At 38.1% G+C, this 18,111-nt stretch overlaps 2 protein-coding genes and 2 long non-coding RNA genes across 7 annotated transcripts; 2 read left to right on the forward strand and 2 right to left on the reverse strand.

Annotated features, from left to right (window-relative positions):
* Positions 1–1,273: 1,273 nt before the first annotated feature.
* gpank1 (G patch domain and ankyrin repeats 1) lies at positions 1,274–11,645 on the forward strand. The gene is made up of 4 exons (XM_051386651.1): positions 1,274–2,112; positions 2,194–2,335; positions 2,428–2,503; positions 10,156–11,645. Exons 1-4 carry the CDS (start codon positions 1,723–1,725, stop codon positions 10,601–10,603), a joined length of 1,056 nt encoding a protein of 351 aa, XP_051242611.1. The 5' UTR covers positions 1,274–1,722; the 3' UTR covers positions 10,604–11,645.
* Positions 3,170–5,084, forward strand: LOC127355619 (uncharacterized). 3 transcript variants are annotated; one of them, XR_007881789.1, is made up of 3 exons: positions 3,170–3,512; positions 4,478–4,648; positions 4,717–5,084. It is a non-coding gene; the product is annotated as an uncharacterized LOC127355619 (long non-coding RNA). The 3 variants fall into 3 exon arrangements; XR_007881790.1 differs by having other exon boundaries at positions 4,478–4,643; XR_007881788.1 differs by having other exon boundaries at positions 3,171–3,512; positions 4,730–5,084.
* Positions 5,407–8,788, reverse strand: LOC127355618 (uncharacterized). Its single transcript, XR_007881787.1, has 4 exons — positions 8,357–8,788; positions 7,221–7,391; positions 6,850–6,985; positions 5,407–6,573 (listed from the first exon to the last, which is right to left on the reverse strand). It is a non-coding gene; the product is annotated as an uncharacterized LOC127355618 (long non-coding RNA).
* Positions 11,646–12,210: 565 nt separating the features above from the next.
* Positions 12,211–18,062, reverse strand: LOC127355583 (cytochrome P450 3A30). 2 transcript variants are annotated; one of them, XM_051386632.1, is made up of 14 exons: positions 17,895–18,062; positions 17,701–17,794; positions 17,526–17,578; positions 17,213–17,312; positions 16,111–16,224; positions 15,924–16,012; positions 15,577–15,719; positions 15,354–15,481; positions 14,544–14,619; positions 14,273–14,433; positions 14,107–14,174; positions 13,209–13,367; positions 12,873–13,035; positions 12,211–12,764 (listed from the first exon to the last, which is right to left on the reverse strand). In XM_051386632.1, the coding sequence occupies exons 1-14, from the start codon at positions 17,963–17,965 to the stop codon at positions 12,675–12,677; spliced, it is 1,509 nt and encodes a 502-aa protein (XP_051242592.1). In that variant the 5' UTR covers positions 17,966–18,062; the 3' UTR covers positions 12,211–12,674. The 2 variants fall into 2 exon arrangements, with proteins under 2 accessions (XP_051242592.1, XP_051242593.1); XM_051386633.1 differs by having other exon boundaries at positions 17,875–18,019.
* Positions 18,063–18,111: the final 49 nt, after the last annotated feature.

The following is an 18,111-nucleotide window of genomic DNA, read 5'->3' on the forward strand; positions in this document are numbered from 1 at the left end:
TCATGCAGGGGGTGAAAGGTGTCTTTCCCACCTCCTCTATGGAGTCTTGATGGGAGTCCAGGTCAAAACTACCTCTCTTTTAACCAGTCTGTTGAGATTATTTGGGTCAAAATTGAAATCACGATTATTCAAATCATTATTTTTTTAGACTTCAGAAACATGCTACATTTATTGGACATTTGTCAAAAACACTTTGCAAGGAAGTCCTCCGTTACACTTTCCTTTCCCCATAAACATTTGTAAGTCTCCTTTTTACATTGACAGTCATAGTGCACTCTTGCAATCTCTACAAAAAGTTAAATTAAATAAAATAACACAAAAGATAAGCCATAGAAAAACAATTTGTATTCTCAAATTTTAGTGCACTGCCACAACATTTGAAATTACCCAGTGTTTCCTCTGTTGATGCCCGTCGCTGTTAAATTTCTGCCGCCACGGTATCAGAAATGAGGCTGCTAAGAAATCCTAGAGAAAACACTGATTACCTGTTACTGTTACCTCTTCCAATGAAAACAACGTGACTGACTCAGGTGCAGTGCATGCTGTGGGGGAGGGACGGATATACGCAGACTGTGGCTGTGTACACAGCTTTTTTCTATACAACGTTGCACAAAATGAAGAATAAAGAAAATCGTTGCCACCACAGTGTCAAAGAATGATTTCAACAGTGTTCTGCACACACAAAAGGCGACTTTGGGCATTTCTTGTACAGGACATCAGTGTGGTTGGACCTGTGTATTGAGGTAAACAACGAGGTATTTGTAAATTTCCACCATCTTAAAGTCCAAATCTGTAATCTGGGGGAAGTCGACCACCATCTCCTTGGTGTTGCTGGTATTTAGGTCGACAAAGTCAGCAATCACCTCAGTGTCATCAGAGAACTTCTGCAGGTGAAAGAAAAGAATAGATTCTTTATTGTCCTTTCCAGGCAATTTGCTGCCACAGTCTGTACATATAATCTCATACATATACACACAACGTTAACACACGATAGACATCTAAACACAGCACATTTTTACATACATTCAGACCACAGCGAGCTCATTTATAGGCCAGTGATCTATTATCTACTCAACTTCAGCTCCTTCTCCCTCAGCAGTGATGGCTGTATTGTGTTGAAAGCACTGGAAAAAGTAAATGATAATAAAAAAAGATTCTAATTGAAATCAAGAATTATTTAGTAGAAGAAAAAAGGAGAAAAGACTGTTTATATTAATATTAGTGGTAACATCCAGGCCGGTAGGGGGCAGTATGCAGCTAACGTCGCCTACAATATCCTGTTTACTAACAGGAAGAAAGAGGAAAACATCAGCTTTGAAGTAGCTTCGCGTTATTAAACAAATTAATTCGGTTCGTAGTTTTCCTGCCGTCACCTGGTTAATGAGTTGAAGCGATTCGGGTAAAGTTGGAGATTTAAATGCCAAATTAAAGTTCATCTGAAATGAACAATGTGCCTGAAAGCTAATGCTAACCGATAGCTCAGGCTTCAAAGGTTTAGTTGTCAGCTGTTTTTCTTATCCAGACAGATAAATGGACGCACTGTAGATTGTATGTGGTTGAATATAATGTTGGGGGAATTATTTTTTTCTGAACTAAAGTAAACCAGACAGAAAACCACTCGTCCTACTCCAACCTTTTGAATATGAGTCTATTACTCAGCCTGACTTTGTAATAACAGTGAACAGGTCAAACTGGTAATAAGTGAAGCTACAGTCACTCCTTATGGCTGGGTTAGGCTTTACTCCTGCCAGTGGGCAAGATATTTTCAGCATCGAAACAACTGAACAACCCAGCTCTGCAACAAGCAGTGCACTGAGTGGAAGAGAGGCCAGGCAGTTCTACGAACATCTAATGAAAGATGAAGATCATGGCAGAGAGCACCAGAATAAACAGAGGAGGAGAGCCAGGGCTGCAGAGAGGCAGCGGGGTCAAACCGATTCTGTGCTACAAAGTGGGACTAGAGGTGGAAGTGATGGCAACCAAAGGAGAGAGACAAGCAACTCAGAAAGGACCACAGAGCTCCTGGGGCTCAGATTGCTGCGCTGTGCCCACAACGGGGACATCTCTGGCCTTAAAGACCTGCTCTCAAAGGGGGTTGATATCAACTTCCAGGTACAATACTTACTGCTTATTTAGTTTTCATTTAATGTTTTATTTGGGTTTGTTTTAAGTCCTGATGGTCTCCCCCTCTAGGATACTTACTTTTGGACGGCAGTGATGTGTGCAAGCTGGTCAGGACAGAGAGATGCGGTGAGGCTGCTGCTGCAACATGGAGCCGCCTGGGTCGGAGTGGTTGATACACAGGGCAGGGATGCCAAAGACCTGGCGCTGGAAGGTATAACCATGCATTTCTTATTAGCAACTCACTTGTGTTTGTGTGTACAGTGAAGATGAACTCATCCATGTCTATTTTTTCTCCCCCACCAGCTGGTCACAATGAGGTATTGGAGGAGTTGGAGAGTTATGGGAGAAGTCCAGAGAGAGACACACCATCTGGTAGCAGGTTAGTGCACTCTGTGTACAGTTTGAACCTAATTGAACCACATGTTAGTTCGTTTTAAATACACTGTACCTTAGATAATGACAGTCATCCTTTATTGAAACAGTCTCACTAGTGAAAACAGTATTGGATAAAACACAACAAATTTAAGAATAAAACTGGTTCCACAAAACTGTCACTGATAAAACTATTGAAGGCTATGAGGGGCCGTACAAGACATTATTCATTCTGGCCCTCTCACATACATATATTCTTCTTTCACATACATATATATTCCCTCTCACATACATATATTCTTCTTTCACATACATATATATTCCCTCTCACATACATATATTCTTCTTTCACATTCATATATTTTCCCTCTCAAATACATATATTTTCACTCACACATTCATATATTTTCACATACACATTCATATATTTTTACTCTCACATTCATATATTTTCACTCACACATTCATATATTTTCACTCACACATTCATATATTTTTATATATGTATGTAAGAGGAAAATATATGTGTGTGTGAGAAGAATATATGTATGTGTGAGAGGAATATATGCGTGTGTGAGACAAAGTATACATGAAACGGAAGGACAATAGTGGAAACGGAAGGCAGGCCATTTTATCGCGCTGTGATTGGCTGATAAGTTGGCGCGAGGTCATGTGCAGGTCATGATTAACATGGAAGGGAGAGAGGAGACCCGTGCACTGCAGCAAGCCATTGGGGTATTAAGAACTATTTTATCATCATCTGAAAGGGTCACATCGTTGTCCTCGTCCCTTGAGCAGCGGAGGACAAGCTCATCAGGACCTAACGTTACTCACAGCACGGCGGAAAATGAGACGAGAGAACTTTTCAGACCTTGAAACTCCCAAGTCGCTTCCGCAGCCCAAGCAGCTAACGTTAGCGCTACACAAGGACGACCTGGAGGACTGTCGCAGTCTTTACGATATGAGACACAGCTACACTTTGGCAACTGGGGCTCCCGGAAAAGGAAAAGGAAAAGGTAAGAAAAACGTAGCGTTACATGGTAACTTAACTGGAAGTAGTAAATCCCAAATGCTCGTTTGCTAATTTGGCTGCAGTCAATGTGTATGTTAATACATGTTCGCAAAACCCGTAAATGTCCGTAGTAAAAACAATAAAGACAATTAAACAATCTTCAAATGACAGAAAACATCGAAGGCTGTTTTGTACTTTTGAGTAACGTTTGTATAAAATGGGTGTAAATGATTCTCTGTGTCACTCTAAGGTTAAGTTGGTAATCTTATAATAATGTGTCTAACGTTAGCGGTAGCTACATTACCTAACGACAGCTGTGGTTAAGGTTTTGTCATTTTCAGTTAATAGGTCAACTTAACGTTAAGTTGAACTAAGGGCAAATCAAGGTATGTGTAAGATTATAGAGCATTATAGAGCAGGTGAGGAGAGACATGGCTGACACTCTCCCAGCTCCATCATATTTGATCTTTCAGTAGATTATAATATATCTTTTAACAGCATAATCAACCAATGTTGACGATAACCAAAACTGCTAACTGCAACTTTTGGTATTTTCAGCGTTCTGGAATTCTAGCTTCTGATTCTAGCTTGCGTAGCTAAAGTGAAGAGTTGTCAGCAGTAGCAGGTTCAGTCAGTCCATATCAAAATATTGTCAGAACATGCAGTATGTTTAATGGAATGTAGACCAGAATTACAGAACATTTTCACATTTTTTTCATTCCTAAATGACAGTAGAGGGTTACTAATGTAACTAATGTAACCCTCTAAAGATATTGACAATGCCTAATTTAAAGTAGTTTTATTGCAGTCTGCTGTTTGGGCAGCCTTCTTTGTCTCGTTGTTGTTTATCCATCAGCTTGTTAATAATGAATCAAATGATTGTATGTACTAGTATGCACTAGTATTAGTGCAACGTTAAAGGGCATGCAATTAAGGATCCAAAAATAACACCTCTGCTTTGTTTTGTAGGGCCAAATCACATTACCACGATACTTTCAACAAAGATATCATCCTTCTTCCAAAATCATCGAGCAGTGCTGTCATCAGGCATTGCACAAAGCAACAGTTACATAAACAGGGACAGAGCACTGTCACTGAACAAATAAGGGATGCCTTTGGAGAAAAACACTCTGATGTAAGGTAAGGACTAATATTTGTTTTTATTATTTCCAAACTGTGATTATAAATGACTAACTGAAACTGAGCAGTTCTTCTGGTCAGGTACTAGTATGTCCACTGGAGAGCTGCCCTTCCACCAGTCAGCCTTCTACCTCATCATTAAGAGGAATAACTACAGTTGATCCAACTCTGGTCCTGACTTGCGAAGATATCTCAACTTCACCCTACCAGAGCAGCATTCCAGCAAGTCATTGTTCTGCCTATACCTCAACACGCCATCAAACAGCAAACTGTGAGAACTACCTTTCAGTAATGGCTGACAATGAGGAATTTAACCTGGCGATAATATCAAGCCTGGAGAGTGAAAAGTTAGTACATGATGAGAGCCAACCCAACAATTAAGTTATTTCTGCTTACAAATACTGTACCTGTATAAAATAAATGTAAACTGTTATTATTTTGTGTTGTTAATGTTAATATTTTCAAAATATTATGCTTTTCTGTTTGACTTGAATGTTGAAATGGCCCTACTGTGTGGGGTCATGTGTAATGCAAAGAAAAATAAAGAACCCACCGCCTAACACAGGGATAGTATAGCATTACTTATATTTGTGTTTTAAGTTCATGGTTGCAGTTTTCTTCCATTTCTTGGATATTTATAGTGTAGGCAATACTCAGACTATTTTCAATGTGATTTCGTGTGGTTAAAGCACCACATTTACATTAAGCTCGGTTTCCTTACTTTAAAATGTTCAATGAAATTGTAATCAAACAAATAGTTAAATGTGTGAAACCTTTATTGAAGGTTTGAGTGAAGAACTCAATAAATTGTATTGAACTGTTACTTTTCTTTAACATGTCCTTTTTAAAATAAGATGACAAAACGCTAACATCAACATTCATGCAGCATCTGTGAGAATAGGATTTAGGAGATGCACAAGAAGCAACACAGAAGCAGTAGAACGACGACAAACAGGAAATAGTTTCACATTGCACATAAATTGACACACTGAAGGCTTTTCAACAATCAATCAATTTTACATATTGATTAAAAAACTGTTATCTGACCATTCAGACAAATCTAAACCACCTGTTTATTAGTTTTAGACCCTTTCCATAGGATTAGTGTAGAGCAATACTATGCTCAGCCAATTCAATGGAAATCAGCTCAGTGACATGTCCGCTTGACATAAGAGCAAAGCATTTGGATGCTTCAAAATAAAAGTTTCCCCAAGATATATAAAATCAATCATTTCATGACAATTTGGAAAAATATATTACTTGCTTTAAATCAGGGCCTTGATGTGGTGGGAAAAGAAAATCATAACAAATCATTCACTCTACTACACTTAAATAATATTTAACAATTGAACTTGCCTTTGTTTCAGTACAAGTATGCTAAAGGTGACCTCCTTAACTTATATAAGAGGAGTTGTCCTCTTATCTTGGACCAGGCAGGGAGTGGTGAACAACACTAAGCTCTTTAAATTCACAAGCAAACATCCTGGCTAAAATATAGAATATAGAAATAATTTTAAGCTTACTACACAATAATTCTCTACATTTAAAGTGTTTTTATTGCCTTCATAGAACTTTATTAAAATCTGAACTGTACTTAAGATATTAGCACCTTATTGTTTTAACAAAGATGCAACAAATGTGTATTTAGAATAATTCATGCTGAAATGCTGCTGCAGTTGGGAGATATACTGCTTTGGGAGGTCAAAGAAGAAGTTTGTGTAAATATCTCTCCACCCCCAAGTGATGAGGTAAATGGTTGAATTGCAGAAGCAGTTTGGTGGGGAGACAGTCATTGGACTGGTGAAGTTCTCTGAAGATGCATATGAGGGTCTATCTCGTGTTAGAGATGAGGAGCGTAGCTGCCTTGCTGAACCAGTGATTTCCTCACAATTGTTGTCGCCACTGCTACAGCCTGCAATATCATCCTTGGAAAGACATGAGAAACATATCAGCATATATTTCAGATATACTAAATGTCTACTGTAAACTGAATAGTACCTGGAAACACCAGATCTATATTTATTATATTTCTTAGAATGACTTTATATTGTTTGACATCATACACTAATGAAAATATACCAAAGGTCAGAGCTAACTGACCAGATTTGACCTTAATGCATGCATGTTTATGCACCACTTAATGGTTATTATTACAGTGGGTTTAATATTATTCTGCAATTTAATTCAATTATATAACATACCAGAATTGGCTTTGATGGTCTGATGTATAGGGCTTTTGATCTATATATTTTATGTGTGAGATTTGCATCCAACTTCTGTCCAGCACGCAGTTTGGGTGAAATCAGTCTGTTGCCACATGCCATCAGAAACTCCAAGCTGAAAAACAGCAGGTAAAATTGCAAAAGTTTTAAGAAAAAAAACAGGCCCAAACCAACCTTTTTGCACAAGACACAGTGAAACTGATCAGTCATGTTCCATTTCCTCTTTTGAGATGGACACAACAGAATTTATAATAAATAATTCATGCCAGAATAATTCATGCCACTGCTAATTTCAGTTAGTCATTTATAATCACAGTTTGGAAATAATAAAAACAAATATTAGTCCTTACCTTACATCAGAGTGTTTTTCTCCAAAGGCATCCCTTATTTGTTCAGTGACAGTGCTCTGTCCCTGTTTATGTAACTGTTGCTTTGTGCAATGCCTGATGACAGCACTGCTCGATGATTTTGGAAGAAGGATGATATCTTTGTTGAAAGTATCGTGGTAATGTGATTTGGCCCTACAAAACAAAGCAGAGGTGTTATTTTTGGATCCTTAATTGCATGCCCTTTAACGTTGCACTAATACTAGTGCATACTAGTACATACAATCATTTGATTCATTATTAACAAGCTGATGGATAAACAACAACGAGACAAAGAAGGCTGCCCAAACAGCAGACTGCAATAAAACTACTTTAAATTAGGCATTGTCAATATCTTTAGAGGGTTACATTAGTTACATTAGTAACCCTCTACTGTCATTTAGGAATGAAAAAAATGTGAAAATGTTCTGTAATTCTGGTCTACATTCCATTAAACATACTGCATGTTCTGACAATATTTTGATATGGACTGACTGAACCTGCTACTGCTGACAACTCTTCACTTTAGCTACGCAAGCTAGAATCAGAAGCTAGAATTCCAGAACGCTGAAAATACCAAAAGTTGCAGTTAGCAGTTTTGGTTATCGTCAACATTGGTTGATTATGCTGTTAAAAGATATATTATAATCTACTGAAAGATCAAATATGATGGAGCTGGGAGAGTGTCAGCCATGTCTCTCCTCACCTGCTCTATAATGCTCTATAATCTTACACATACCTTGATTTGCCCTTAGTTCAACTTAACGTTAAGTTGACCTATTAACTGAAAATGACAAAACCTTAACCACAGCTGTCGTTAGGTAATGTAGCTACCGCTAACGTTAGACACATTATTATAAGATTACCAACTTAACCTTAGAGTGACACAGAGAATCATTTACACCCATTTTATACAAACGTTACTCAAAAGTACAAAACAGCCTTCGATGTTTTCTGTCATTTGAAGATTGTTTAATTGTCTTTATTGTTTTTACTACGGACATTTACGGGTTTTGCGAACATGTATTAACATACACATTGACTGCAGCCAAATTAGCAAACGAGCATTTGGGATTTACTACTTCCAGTTAAGTTACCATGTAACGCTACGTTTTTCTTACCTTTTCCTTTTCCTTTTCCGGGAGCCCCAGTTGCCAAAGTGTAGCTGTGTCTCATATCGTAAAGACTGCGACAGTCCTCCAGGTCGTCCTTGTGTAGCGCTAACGTTAGCTGCTTGGGCTGCGGAAGCGACTTGGGAGTTTCAAGGTCTGAAAAGTTCTCTCGTCTCATTTTCCGCCGTGCTGTGAGTAACGTTAGGTCCTGATGAGCTTGTCCTCCGCTGCTCAAGGGACGAGGACAACGATGTGACCCTTTCAGATGATGATAAAATAGTTCTTAATACCCCAATGGCTTGCTGCAGTGCACGGGTCTCCTCTCTCCCTTCCATGTTAATCATGACCTGCACATGACCTCGCGCCAACTTATCAGCCAATCACAGCGCGATAAAATGGCCTGCCTTCCGTTTCCACTATTGTCCTTCCGTTTCATGTATACTTTGTCTCACACACGCATATATTCTTCTCACACATACATATATTCTTCTCACACACACATATATTTTCCTCTTACATACATATATAAAAATATATGAATGTGTGAGTGAAAATATATGAATGTGTGAGTGAAAATATATGAATGTGAGAGTAAAAATATATGAATGTGAGAGTAAAAATATATGAATGTGTATGTGAAAATATATGAATGTGTGAGTGAAAATATATGTATTTGAGAGGGAAAATATATGAATGTGAAAGAAGAATATATGTATGTGAGAGGGAATATATATGTATGTGAAAGAAGAATATATGTATGTGAGAGGGAATATATGTGTATGTGAAAGAAGAATATATGTATGTGAGAGGGAATATATATGTATGTGAAAGAAGAATATATGTATGTGAGAGGGAATATATGTGTATGTGAAAGAAGAATATATGTATGTGAGAGGGAATATATATGTATGTGAAAGAAGAATATATGTATGTGAGAGGGCCAGAATGAATAATGTCTTGTACGGCCCCTCATAGAAGGCCTTGCATTAGGTATGCACCAATAACAATATCACATACTTATAATTATAATGATAAAACTACTCCGTTATGTATCCTGTTGTTAGTTGAGCAGGTAGGCAGAGGAGAAGCAATGTCAGCATTTTAGAGAATTTAAGCACCTTTTACAGCAACATTAGCAACATTTAATTTGTTACAGTCATAAACATCTGATGAAAATAAAACGTGTTTTCAAATTGTGTTAATCAATTTAAACTACCCCTTTATATTAGAATAGAAACACAAGTATATTTTATAATTTGTATTTAGTTTGGCACAAAATAATGGCAATGGTTAAGATAATGTGTTGTTAGGGTTGTTAAGAAGAGAGCAGGTTTCAGAGTTCATCGGTTGTTTGGCTGCAAACAACAAAGATGGTATGAGATGATAATATAAAAACTGTATAGAAACTGCTGTTTGCATTTGCTTTCTTTTTAGTAGTAGTAGTTTGAGTTGGAGTCCCCTGCTTTAGACTAATCAATTGAAAATCTTCTACCCAAAGTTAAAACCTTTTTTGTACAAATATTCCTCTTTTTGTTACTGTCCTTGGACTGCAGCAGGAACACACTGTCCAGGAAAGCACAAAGATACTAAAGACACTTGGAAGATCCCCCCTTTATATGACTAACTCATCTAACTAGGTCTGTGGATTTGGTACCCCATAACTCACACTGGATGCACATTAGAAAGGGGATCTTTAAATGTTAATGTATGTATGAGCACCTTATTACCATTTTAAGGCTGACTTGTGAACCAGTTCCTTTAATATTTCTCCTCACATTAATTTTATCTCATCTTCTGTTTGTCCCCAGTGCCGCTCAGTGCCAGCCTCAGTGGTGCGATGTGTGTGGTAACGAGTACAGCTGCAGCCTGTCGTCACATCTCTCCTCCACTATACATCAGTTCAGTTTGCGGCGTCCTCCACCCACCCCGTACTACTGCCTCCCCCCCTCCAGCAACAGCTACAAGATGATGGTTCGCTGCGGCTGGAAACCGGGGTCGGGCCTGGGGCCGGAGGGAGAGGGGCCTCAACAGCCAGTGTCAACTGTGCTGAAAAGAGACCAGAAAGGCCTGGGGTATGGGCAGATGAAGAGAGCCAAAGTTACTCACTTCCAAGCTAGGGATGATGATGCAGTGAAACCTCCATCCAAGGACAAAGAGGAGAGAGGAGGAAAAGGACAGAGAAAGAAAGAAAGCAGGAGAAAGGAGCTAAAAGATAAGAACTGGGAAAGAGATTTTCGTGCCTCTTTTTATCTTTGACACCTGCTGACTACTCTTCCGTTCCTCTCTCCCAAACTCATCTGAAAGTATCCCTAAAACATTTAACAGATCTGCTACAAAGACAAGCTGCACCTTTTTTTTGTATTCAAGACTGTGAAGGTGTTTTACCACTGAGAACGATATCAATATACCTTTACCCTGCCTCAAAGCTAGTGTGTCAATTTATGGAAGCAGCTGTGGCACAACCTCATCTTTATCTCGATTGTCTGATTTAAATACGGAGTGTTTCCTGTTTACTCACTAAGACTAAGTTTCACTGACATACATGGATTTTATTTTAATTTATTATAAACACATACTGATCTAACAAACCTCACAGTGAACATGTTATGGTTCATAATCCAGGAAGAGAGACGTTTTTAAGGTCAAAGAGCTATGTTGATATGTTTTATATGGTAAAAGTATAAAACATTGGGACATTATTTGCAGTTGAACACAAACAGTTGAGCTCCTGCAGTCCTTCATTGTGGCCATGGGTCATGAATGTTATGCAACTACACAAACCAACAGTGAACTCTCCCTTTGTTCCAGCTCCAGGTGCCTTCTCACCTAACACGCCTGCACACTCGTGACTGGTGAGCCACATGTCGGCGCCTGCCATATCAGCATGTCACTCATGCTATCAAGTCCTCACATTTAGACGAGTAAAATTGCATCAGTCTAGATTTTCTCGTCTAGATATCTGGAGATCTGAAATCTTTTTACGTTCTTCTTTTTTTTCTCTGGTTACGTGTTTCAAAATAGTTCAGATCAAGCCAAATCAGATACCTGTAGTCCCCAATGACACAACATGTCGACTCAGGTCCTCAGCCAAGGTCCCTATTTATATTCCAAATTCCAGGCCGGGCTGTTGTCATCAGAGCTCCAAGACTTTCAGACAACTCCCCAGAGGGGCTTTGTCTTGCAGAGTTGGTATCATCTTTTAAATCACTGCTTTAAGCTTTTAACACTGAGTGAGCAGGAAAAAGTCTATTTTGTAATCCAATCAAACTGTCCTGTAATAAATGCTGTTTGTAAAATGTTTTATTTGATTTGTTCCTCCACATATTAGTAAAGCCACAAAACGCAATGACTTTTCTGTTCATAGGTTTCACTCTTCACTGTAGATCTGCTATTCACACTATAGACAGGAATAAGTAAATCTTATCACGAGGCTCTCTAGGTATACATGTTATCAAATACAGGTCCCCAGTCTGATGTGTATCAGTTTCAGCGGTCCTTGGCACCAAAAAAGGTTAAAAGAACCACTGACTTAGATGGCTTGAGAGTACTTATTCATCTGATATTGCATCGTATTGCATCACACATGTGTTTTTCTTGTTGTTAAGCATATAGGCAGGCTTTTATATGACATCTGTCACTTTTTAACTAGTGTTTTTACCTTCTGTTCCTCATGTCATAAACTTGGTGTGTCGAGGGACTTAGTAATTAGCGCTGTTATTTCACAGCTACAAGACTGTGGGGATGGTCCTACAAATGCCCCAATTTCCTCCTAAGTTTCGTAGACATACAAATCAGGAAAATTGTGTGGTGGACTAGTGATTACACGTGAAACAACTTTAAATAATAGGCTTCACAAAGTAGTATCTACTTGTTTTGCCTCTGGAAGTACCACCAGTTTGCAGTATTTTATTTTTTTTAACCACAGTTTATTGATTATGCCTAAATGTAATGTATGCAATCATTTTAACAATTTAGATATAACAGAAGAAATATTCATGAATGTTGTCCTTGTGTCTTCTGGCAATTAGATTAATCTAATTGTCAACAGATTGAGTAGATAACATATTTAGATCATTACCAGAAAGGTTATTTATGAGTGTTACATAAATTGCTATAATTCATGAACATAATACACATGTACTGTAAGTTCCAGTCAGGTTCTCCAAAACTCAACATGATCGATTGTCATCTGATCTGAATCAGAACAGACATAGTGATAAACTAATCATACAGACTGGAGACTGTAGTAGTCGACTTTAAGTAGCAATTTCAGTTACAGTTCAGTTTACAGGATAGTTCAGCCTTGAGGGACGCCTCTCTCTGGGTACTAGTTGCCTTTGATTGAACGCGTCACCAGCTTCAGTTTGATTGGGTTTAGGGGTCCAACAAGGCCTTCGGCATCCATCTTAAGAGGGATCTGGGGAATGGACAAATTCAGTGAATCAGAAATTCTTTCTTGATGCAGATTACATAAAAGCATGTTGGCCATGTTGACCTTTAAAGTTTGAAATTTAAATATAATCACCTCCGTCTCCGCACAGACTGAGAAGCTGTAGTTCTGCAAAACCTCTACCAAGGCCAGTTTAACCATCACCAGAGCAAATCTCATCCCTATACAGTTCCTTGGCCCAAACCCAAATGGCAGGTAAGTGTATGGGTTGATGTTCTGCTTGTTCTCCTTACTAAACCTTTTAAAACGACCATACAGTGACAAAGAAAATAGAATTTCAACATTTTAACACATAAAAATGTCTCTGTTAGAAATTACTCCCAAATGTCTTGTAGATTATAAAACATGCAAAGCTTGTTTGGATGACTAAAAAAAAAATATTTATACTAAAAAGTTGTGTGTGGCAGCTACCTTTCAGGTTTGAACTCTTCTGGCTCCGGCCACAGCTCGGGGTCGCGGTGCAGAGCGTAGACTGGAACCATAACAACCATGTCCTTTGGGATTGTGATTCTGTTGATCCTGACAGTTTCTTTGGCTGTTCGTTCCAGACGAGCAGCTGGAGGGTAAAGCCTATTGACAAAACAAGAATATTTACTATAATACTGTATGTCTTTATCAGAATATGTGTTCAATTCAAACCACCCAAAACTTATAAAATGAATTTTTCGAACACTGTTTAGCTTGGTAGAATTTGTGATTTTTGCTGTTGTTGGCTGAGTAGGTTTTAAACCCTTCTTGTACCGTGCTAATCTCTTTTTTTAGCAACTCCCAGTGGCATGGCTTTAGGAATAACAATCTTTTGCTCTAGATTACGGTAACTTGCAAAATATTGGATGGATTGTCATGAAAGGTAAAGGTAACGGTAAAGGCATTTGTGTCCCTCTCAGGATGAATTGTAATAACTTTGATCATCCCCTGACTTTTCTTTTGGAACAATCATCAAGTAAAAAACAATATGTCGGCCTTTGTTGCCTTTAATTGATAGTGATAGCTGAAGTATGACAGGAGAGGGAGAGAGAGGGGATGACACACAGCAAAGGACCACATTGTGCAGGTAGCTTACAGTTGGCTCGTTTGCAGTTGTTGGCTGGAAATAGCTGCCTATTTTCTATTAATCCCCCAGCTTTCTATGGGGGATTGAGTGAAGCAGTGAGGATTAACTACAGTAAATGCACAGCCAAAAAAGTCAATATGAGAAAAGCTGCATTGATTGGTGCTACTTATGAGCAGATATGGTACTACGAATTACTTTTTTTTTTTACATTATACAGACATTTGATTTAGTGTAGCACAAGGAAATGCTCATTACCTCAGACACTCACACAAAACACAGTCTAGGTACTCCATCTGCACGAGAGCTTCATATTCGATCGGACCCTATAGAGTTGTTACAAATCACAGTTTTATTAAACACATTTTCAGATTTTGAAAGCTGCGTTATCATTGATGGAATAAAATGAATACTTTTGCTCTACCTTATTAGGGAAAGTGGAGTCTATCTCCTCTTGGAGGCGTTTCATGACTTCAGGATTTCTTGCCAAATTGTAGGCCAAGAAAACTAGAGTGAGGGCACTCGTCTCATAACCAGCAAACGCAAGCATTGTTATCTGAGAGACAATCTCATGATCAGTAAGACCTGTTAGGACATGCAGGATGAATGAGGAGAATGAAAGAAGGCGTCAAAACCCTTGGAGTGAATAAATGTGAGTGTATGTTTGTATGTCTGTGATGTCACTGTGTGATTACCTTTGTTCTGCTTTTTGTTCTTGGGTTCATTGGTAGTCTGAGAGTTGATCATATGTTGAAGAATATCTCCTGAATTCTGAAAAAACAGTATGAGCATTGGATTTTTGAAGCATTGTGATTCACAGGATTTTTGTGTTTGCTCTAAACACAATGAAGTATACGAAGCCGAGAACAGTTATGACTTTTAATGTTGTTATCTCGAGATCACAAGTTCATTATTTCATTATCTCTAAATAACAAAGCATGTTATTTTTTTCTCGTGACAACAGGTTAATTAATCTTGTTATCTTGACAAATTAGATAATTTATCAACTTTTAACAACTTTTGTTTACGTGAACATTGCTGCTATCTTATTGCTGTTCTCGGTCTCAATAGAAGTACTTTTATTTGTAGTTAATTCACTGAACAAAAGTCATGAGCATCTTGCTACTTTCAGTCCATAATTGTTGTGTTTTAAAGTTTAAAGTTACCTTTAAAACAGCAGTTGACAAAACACTTTTAGATTTAGTACCTGGAGCTTTCGATCATATCACATGATCTAATAGCAAATAAAGTCAACTTCTCATGACAATGTTACAAAACTCATGTCATTGGCAAAAGTATTATTTTTTCTCTGTCTCACTCTTGACTCTGTTTCTCTCATTTGGATCAATCTTGACTTGGACTTATTTGGACTCTGTAGCGACTCAGTCTCGACTAGTCCTGGTCTTGAACTTGTCTTTGACTCGACCAAGAGTCTAAGAGTAGACATGCTGCCATAGAGGATTTTATCCATACTGCCCAATATTAGTTGTGTGTTTTGTCCAGACCTGCCGTGAGTTCCCATTGCGTCCTGCTCTCATCTTCTCCACAACCGTTTTAAAGAAAGCAGTAGAAGTCTTACGGAAGAAGGAGACACCCAACAGCTCCAAGAGAGGAAGAAAGAAGGGAAAACACCCTGAGAAGGCAAAGGGGGTTAATAATGATAATTTCACAGCTGTTTACAAACATATAAATAAATAAAAAAGATGTTGTGGAAAAGTGGTGATGTACCTTGGAAAATAAAAAGAGGCAAGGAGAATCTGAACAGCTTGGAGGCGTGGGTTATGAGGGGACATGAGGGGTTGCTGATTGTGTCCATATCCACACTGAATGCACAGCTCACCATCACATCCATACTGTAGGGTCCGAAGAAGCTGGAATACACAATATATGAATCATTGATCAGTGGTTGAAACCAGTTCCACAGGTATATCTCATCATGGTCCTCAGTTAGGGCCACGGCAAAAGATTGTTAGCTGGATTTAAAAATGCTTTCACGGTGATGTTATTGAGTGCATATGTTCATGTTTACCGAGAGAGATGGTAATTAAATTAACTAGCTAAATGTTAATACTCACTCTTTTATATTAACAACTTCACCATTGCGCACTTTGGACTGCAGGCAGGTTGTCAGTTTGTGGGAATGATGTTTCATGATGGTAAACATCTTAGACAAAGGAAATAGTGCAAGATGTGTGAAGATGACCATATATTTTCAAACTATCCAAATATGAATTGAAGAAATAAGTTAAATTGACGGTTTACCTCTTTTATACGGCCGGAGGTGAAGGAAGGAGAGAGGATGTTACGAATCCGTCTCCATTGATCATCCTCAGCAATAGACACGGCGTCATAGAGGTCCCCATTTAGACGTAAGTTCTGAAAGGACATAGTGGTCAGCACACTGGTGTTTGTGCATGTGTGGGTTTACTGTTGTACGTATATGTGGGGACAGCTGTTAATAGTGTACCATGGACACTGATTAGTGTACATTAATCAGTGAACAAACTGCCTGATGCATGCAGAGAAAGATCACGTGGTGTGTCAACAACATTGCTTTTTATTGTTTCTGAATGCCACAGAAGTTGGATAATATTGATTGATTGTTGACCATAAGCAAAATATAGAATAACACCAGTAAGTGAAGTATTTTTAAGTAACAAATAATAAATACCAAGGTCAGTAGGCTAGTTGTATGCATGTTGGAAGACAATCTATTTTGATTTGCCTTAGGCCAAACTTTATATAAGTACATGAATATTTATTTTTCTGAAAACTTTTACTTTACATTTTTACACAAATATCTGTACTTTCTACTCTTTATATTTACAAAATAGGCTTGATACTTTAGGTTTAATGCATTTGAGGGGAATTATACGTTACATTAATGGACTTTCTTTAGATTCTATCTTTGCACGTCATGTTTACAATGTTCATGAAAAGATGTAATTTGAACACTATTGTGGTAATCGCAATTTGTAAATTGGAAATTGAGCTCTGAGCTCAGAGTTCACAAATTGTGATGTATTTCTATTGATATTTAAAATGTAGGAGGTCATGAAAATTGCTATTTTTTAATTTTTTATTAACTCATCTTCTAGGTTTCTTCTTCCCAGCATGATCATTCACCAGTTTTAAAAAGGAAAATAGGTGACATTTATTTTTACTGCCTCTTACTTAAAAGCAATGACCGGCCAATTCTTGACTTCCCATCTTAAAAACATATTCTAACAAGTGCCATTTGATAACATTGAAGATTAGTCTGCTTTAATCGATGAACAAAGGACCTCGTATGACTTTACAGTGTGTTTTGTATTACACTCTCCTGTCCTTTGTTCTTTTCAGTGTTAATCGTGCATGTTCTCACCCTCCGGTTGGTAAAGTAAGTGAAGCACTCCTTGACCAGGATGGTTTTCAACATTTCAGGGTCCATCACAGCCAGCATGGGCAGCTTTAACTCATACATGCTGAATATTGACACAAACACACTTTTACATTTTATGCTACGTAGTTTAAAACTCTTACATATGTTATATATAGAGTCATTATTAACACTAGTGCAGACACATACATGAGAGGTTCAAGTGCCAAAGCCTATCAAACACACAGTTTCACAAAACAAAATTGCTTGGTGTTCTTATGGTACATTTACACTTCTGCAAAAAGTTTTGTAGACTCACCCCCATATCCTCCCATACTTTTGAGCACACTCGTTGTCAGCTAAGTAGTAAACCTTGTAAGAGAGAACACATTTTCATCATTAATTATGAAATTAGGATCCAACACAGTCTGTAATTTTACATTCAAGAGACAAAAATATTAAAATAAGTAATTTAAATTCAGAGCTTTACAAACAGGGTTTTGCCTGCCAAGTGTGCCCCAGTACATCACTGGCTTGGGACCAGGGATCCCCAACTTCTCAAATGTCCTGTAAGTCCAGTTGCCATACCTGTGCAGAACATCAAATCACATCTTTAAATAGTGTCAATGAACACTGTTTACTGTTAACGCAAAAGAAAAAGACCAAACCTAGAATCTCTGACTCTTACATAACAAATATGCAGATAAATGTGATCAGTAGAATCCATGTTTCTAGAGAGAAGAAAGGAAGGTAGCCCATGGCTCTCTCTTGCTCACGCAACTTGTGGTAATCTCAGTTTTGCACTGAACTCTGACAGCATTTTCAGGACGGGAGTGCTGTGCTGTGTTATGTAACCACTTTGGCCCTTCCTTCTTCCTGTGCAGCAACAGAAGCCTGAAGGACAA

This window comes from Dicentrarchus labrax, unplaced genomic scaffold, assembly GCF_905237075.1.
Source record: "Dicentrarchus labrax unplaced genomic scaffold, dlabrax2021, whole genome shotgun sequence".
In the NCBI taxonomy this organism is placed as follows: Eukaryota; Metazoa; Chordata; class Actinopteri; family Moronidae; genus Dicentrarchus; species Dicentrarchus labrax.

What these genes read in the sequence shown, in the direction of transcription:
- gpank1 (XM_051386651.1), top strand. Translation starts at nt 1,723, where the DNA reads ATGGCTGGGTTAGGCTTTACTCCTGCCAGTGGGCAAGATATTTTCAGC. An exon ending in CAAAGACCTGGCGCTGGAAG is followed by an intron (nt 2,336 to 2,427) that starts GTATAACCATGC and finishes CTCCCCCACCAG; the next exon opens with CTGGTCACAATGAGGTATTG. An exon ending in GACACACCATCTGGTAGCAG is followed by an intron (nt 2,504 to 10,155) that starts GTTAGTGCACTC and finishes GTTTGTCCCCAG; the next exon opens with TGCCGCTCAGTGCCAGCCTC.
- LOC127355583 (XM_051386632.1), bottom strand. Translation starts at nt 17,965, where the DNA reads ATGGGCTACCTTCCTTTCTTCTCTCTAGAAACATGGATTCTACTGATC. An exon ending in TTTATCTGCATATTTGTTAT is followed by an intron (nt 17,795 to 17,894) that starts GTAAGAGTCAGA and finishes TGTTCTGCACAG; the next exon opens with GTATGGCAACTGGACTTACA. An exon ending in CTTACTTTACCAACCGGAGG is followed by an intron (nt 16,225 to 17,212) that starts GTGAGAACATGC and finishes ATGTCCTTTCAG; the next exon opens with AACTTACGTCTAAATGGGGA.